This window comes from Alexandromys fortis, unplaced genomic scaffold, assembly GCF_014885135.2.
Source record: "Alexandromys fortis isolate MF-2015 unplaced genomic scaffold, M_Fortis_MF-2015_v1.1 scaffold_62, whole genome shotgun sequence".
Classification (NCBI taxonomy): Eukaryota; Metazoa; Chordata; class Mammalia; order Rodentia; family Cricetidae; genus Alexandromys; species Alexandromys fortis.
The window spans coordinates 8,108,955-8,113,899 of record NW_026067942.1 but is presented as its reverse complement, the minus strand read 5'-3'; the positions used below and the strand labels follow the sequence as shown (position 1 = coordinate 8,113,899).

The 4,945-nt window shown below is 49.4% G+C and overlaps 1 protein-coding gene across 3 annotated transcripts in view; it reads right to left on the bottom strand.

Moving 5' to 3' along the window:
- Positions 1–705: 705 nt before the first annotated feature.
- Positions 706–4,945, bottom strand: part of Irf6 (interferon regulatory factor 6) — a 16,520-nt gene continuing 12,280 nt past the window's right edge. For all 3 annotated transcript variants that reach the window (XM_050148248.1, XM_050148249.1, XM_050148250.1), the window contains exons 5-8: positions 4,404–4,565; positions 2,916–3,308; positions 2,159–2,277; positions 706–1,262 (exon numbers count right to left, since the gene is read on the bottom strand). In XM_050148248.1, the coding sequence (XP_050004205.1) occupies positions 1,038–1,262; positions 2,159–2,277; positions 2,916–3,308; positions 4,404–4,565 (899 nt within the window). In that variant the 3' untranslated portion in view covers positions 706–1,037. The remainder of the gene's footprint in view (positions 1,263–2,158; positions 2,278–2,915; positions 3,309–4,403; positions 4,566–4,945) is intronic.

Genomic DNA, 4,945 nt, shown 5'->3' with positions numbered 1-4,945 from the left:
CAGTGCTCTGCACGGCTTGTCTCCATTGCTCACAGCTAGAGATTGAAGTTGGGCTGAGCCCTTCCCAGAAGAGCACTGCCCAGACTGTTAACAAACCTAACACCTCATTCTTCCCATTAGAAAAACCCAAATGTCAGGAAGACCCTGGTAAACAAGAACCACCCCTTTTGTCGTCAGAATATATCCTAGGTGCCTAGCTCCCTCCAGGTCGTCTTCAGAGAAGGAAATGAGAAAAAGCAGACCTTCCTCCCTGAGTCCACCATGGAGTCAGGTGCTCTCATCCACCCCACAGAGCAGGTGGCGTGAGTGGGGAGAAGACAAACACCTGGCAACCATTCTTTCACGGAATCCCTCGGCTTTTCATGTCACCAGCTTCCCCTTTGACGCTCACTTTATGAGCTTTAACGCCACAGGCTGGGTGACTTTCAGACCTTGGCACCCATTTCTATTTAGTTATCAGACGGGTTCCTAGGCAACCAGTCAGCTCCTCTCCTTCCTTCTCCCAGCAGGGAGCCAGCATACTGTACCAGCAGAACAAGTCAAACAGAGCTCAGTTCAGGACAGATCAGTGCTTGAGGAACTTTGATGAAAGCAAGGGGGCGGGTGTAAGAATAACACAGGAGGGTCCTGTTCTGGGCAGTTTTGCCTTGTGAAAGTAGAGGAATGTAATCAAGTCAGAGTTTTAAGGCTGAATGCAGTCGGGCATCACCCCAAACCTCATTTATTTACAAGCGATATATCTGAAGCCCTCAAGTCACATGACCTGCCTCGTGGAAGCTGCAGCTAGAACTCTGGTGTCTAAACTCCCAAATCAAATCTCTCCTGCACCCACTGTGGAAGATCTAAAAGGAACCCCTCAGAGGGATGTGATCTTGATAAATTAGAGCAACTTTAAAACTAGGCATATTTGGAAAGTCACAGACCTCTAATGTTGTTAGAGAAAGGAGACTTAGAAGTTGGTTAAACGTGAATAAAAAAAATCCATCTGTACAATATAAAAAAGATAGGAGAGAAGAGGACACACACAGCAATCAGGATCACTGGGCAGGCAGGGCAGGGGGCAGTTGCATGCTGGGGGCAGGCTGTATGGGCTGCCAGCTCTCCTGGGTTTGAAGGATGCGGTACAGCTGCTTGAGCTGAGCTACGATGTTATCTTTGATGTCTGGGGTGGAGATCTGCAGTCGAACGCTGCCGCTGTCAAAGGACCGGGTGAAATCGCCAGAAAACATCTCGTAGATCATCCGAGCCACCACTGGAATGACCTGTTCAGGCAACAGCACACGAGTTTTTGCTGACGAACAGGCATTTTTCAGTAACAGAAGAGCCCCAACATGGATGAAGAACCACGAGGCTCTGAGAAGGCCCCTCCCCACCCAAACTTGGATTTTCACTCGTCAAGGTTCACCTAGAAGCTGGTTGATTCAAGGTAAGGAGCCTGAATGTGGCGTCACTCCACATGCCTAGCTAGACGGCTGCTTATCTAGAAAACTGGATCAGGTGACGTCCACGGCCTGTCTTGGCCCCTAACTCCCTGTGACATCCACTGCCTGTCTTGGCCCCTAACTCCCTGTGACGTCCACGGCTTGTCTTGGCCCCTAACTACATGTGACATCCATTGCCTGTCTTGGCCCCTAACTCCCTGTGACATCCACGGCCTGTCTTGGCCCCTAACTCCCTGTGACATCCACTGCCTGTCTTGGCCCCTAACTCCATGTGACTGACATCCATTGCCTGTCTTGGCCCCTAACTCCATGTGACTGACATCCACTGCCTGTCTTGGCCCCTAACTCCATGCACAGTCCCAAGTAGACTTGCTACCATCCCGAGAACATGGCTACATCTTACAAGCATGACCAAAACTTTTCACAAAACGAGATGGAAAATGTTACCCCTCATAAGATATTAGCAAGCCCCTAACATCAGCAGGAGAATGAAAGGCAAGGTGTCCATTACACTGTCAGCCCATGGTAAGAATGATAAGAATGTGGTGCTGTCCAGCACAGTCCTACTGTGCAAAGCTTAAATCTGCTGCATCTCTGAGGGCATGAAAATACATATGCATCAACAGATGCTCAGCCAGAACTCATCTCAGCTGAGGGCTGAACCACCAGCACAAAGAAGAGCTGCCGACATTGCCGACATGGCCTTATCTTCTCACCTGAACCAAGATGAGCTTCCTCTCCAGGGGCTTCCCATCCGGCCATTCTTCCCCGAAGCACAGGTAGATCTCAAATGGTGGCTGCTTCTCTATCTGTCCTTTCTGGTGGGCAATGAGCTCTGCAGAAGATAGGACAGCGCTTCGGGACCATTCTCTAGCCATCATCTTTCATGCAGCCAGTACAGCAGCCACAAGCCACATGTAGCTATTAATCTTAAATTAATCAAATAACTCCTTGGTCATATCAGTCGCATTTACATGCTCACAAGACACATGTGGCCAGTGGATACCAAATTGGATAGGACAAAAATACAACTTTTCTATCATATCAGAGGGTTCTACTGGACACTGAGGATATATCAAGCCACACTGTAAATTCACATCTCAATATTTTTCCTAAATTTTCCTCCTAAAATTAATCACTCAAAGACTTCCTGAAAGAAGAGCAACAGTTTTATTGACTACGATGAACCCGCCAGGGTGAAAGATAACCTAACATTTGGGGGCAGGGGGGACCATCAGGACTGTGTCCTCTGTCCCTGAAGGAGCCATAATCAACCTCAAAACACCTTCCATGCAGACAGCTTTATAGTGCAACTCCCTTTGTGACTGTCCAGGTCCCTGTCCTAGCATAGAACCAGGGCTTTCTTCTCCCTTGGCTTTTTGCTATGCAAGGAAAGCTTAGGAGGGGGAGGAGAGGAAGGAGAAAAATCTCCAGGGGCATCTCCCAGTATCAATCTTCTAAAAGGAGACTCACCACTCAGGAATGTTTCCAGACAAAACAACTTGACCTTCTTCTGCCTCTCAATCAGGTTAGGGGCAGCAAGCGAGGGGGCACATGGCCCAGACCAGTACACTTTGCACTGGCAAAGCCGAATGGCATAGATGGCGTGTCCGCTGACCTCCAGGATCAGTCCCCTGTCCATGACATCCAACAGCTTACTGGTGAACAGCTTCTGCTTCTCGTTGGTGATGTGCTCTGGACCCGGGAACTTGACCTGCTCCAGGCTGACGGGACCAAAGAGCTCCTCCTGGTCAGGCATGGGGCCCAGGTCCCCATAGAAGAGCCGGCAGCCCTGAGGGTTGCTCACCGTCATGGTTTGCCCATACTCTTTCCCACGGTACTGAAACTTGATGTCCAAATCAGTCACTACAAGGTGAGAGATGACAGTGAGTCCTGTTGCTCTGCTCTGTCTGTCCATCCCTAACTCATGTGAGTCCACCAAGATCAAACCATCTTTCAACCAGCTCTCAGGAAGGCCATTGCCATAGTTATCCTTCCTGCAATCAAGGGAGACGTCAACACACCCCAGGACGGTCACACCAAAGGATGCCCTGCGGCAGAGCTTAAGGCCCCCCGCTGCACTCTGCTCCTTGGCCACAGCCTCGGGGCTAGACTCTAATCCACACACTGATGGTTCTGATGTCCCAGGTCACACCAAATTAAAGATACATCGGCAACATTGAGAGGAGGGATGGGTAGCTACTGGCCACATGTACCTGCTGAGACACTTGGTAATCAATGTGACCAAGGATCTATTTGACATCAATTAATTTAAATTAATAATCACCCACAGCTATTGGCTACTGTGTGGTGCAGCACTGAAAATGGCGTCTATTGAACGGATAGAGAATGATCCTACCAATCATATCTCCAGAGCATAGGCCACATAAGGAGCTAAAACCTCAAGTGTCTGGTTTGAATTTCACTTTTTTTTTTCCTGAGACAGGGTGTCACATAGCCCAAACGAGGCTTGAACTCACTATGCAAATAATGATGTTGAACTCTTGATCCTTCCACCAATAGTTCCTGAGTGCTGGGATTGCAGGTGTATGCCACCTTACCCGGTTCTATTTACGGCTAGGAATCAAAACCGTAATTCCGTCTTACAGCAGACCTTGTCCCTAAAGCCTCAATTCAGAATGGCAGCAATTACCTGAAGCTCCCATGCATCATGGCAGCTCCATAGGCAAGAAGGCTAGCGTGTTTCGCTTCCCTGCTAACTCATCCACAGAGAACACATGGGTTGGACAGGTAGCTATTCTAGACACAGCAAAAAGGGAGGCAGAAGAAGCCTGGGCGTGTGACTCAGCCACGGTGCTTGCCCAGCATGCAAGAAGCCCTCGTCTGATTCCTTACCCTTCAGGAAAAGTGCAGAGAAGGAGGTGGGAGACGAGAGAGAGAGAGAGGAAAGGTCACTTAATAAGAGACGAAGCCCCAGCAATCAAAAGCAGGCTCACTTACTGGGGAGAGAGCTGATCCACAGCTCCGGAGAACTGTAGAAGGGCTGAATGGGTGCCTGGGGCACTTCCATCTCCAGAGGCTCTGTTTTGGTCCACACGGACTCAGGGCTGCAGTTGCCCACACTGCAGTTGTTGCCCACGCTAGCTGGTGCCATGGGAGATCCTAGGACAGAAGAAAGTGACTAAGCACACAGGGGCACAATATCTGTCACCTGGTCTGCGGTTCAGAGAACAGGGAAGGTCCACAGACAGGAGTCAATGAACCATAACCTGGTATGACTGCCCAGCCTAGCAGTCCCGTGACTCATGGCTCAGTGGCTATCCCAGCTCCTGCTTCCGAGTCGTTTTCTTTCTCCCATACCTCATGGCTCTTTATTTACTAAAGATCAGATGGAGACAAGGGAGTTTACTCTGGAAATTGAATTGGAAAGACATGTCGGGAAGGCACTCTGCTGCTTAATCTGTACACAGTGACAATGTCTTCATATGGGGAGCACTGCATGGTGTGTACAGATGACTCAATGTCTTCATAAGGGGAGCACT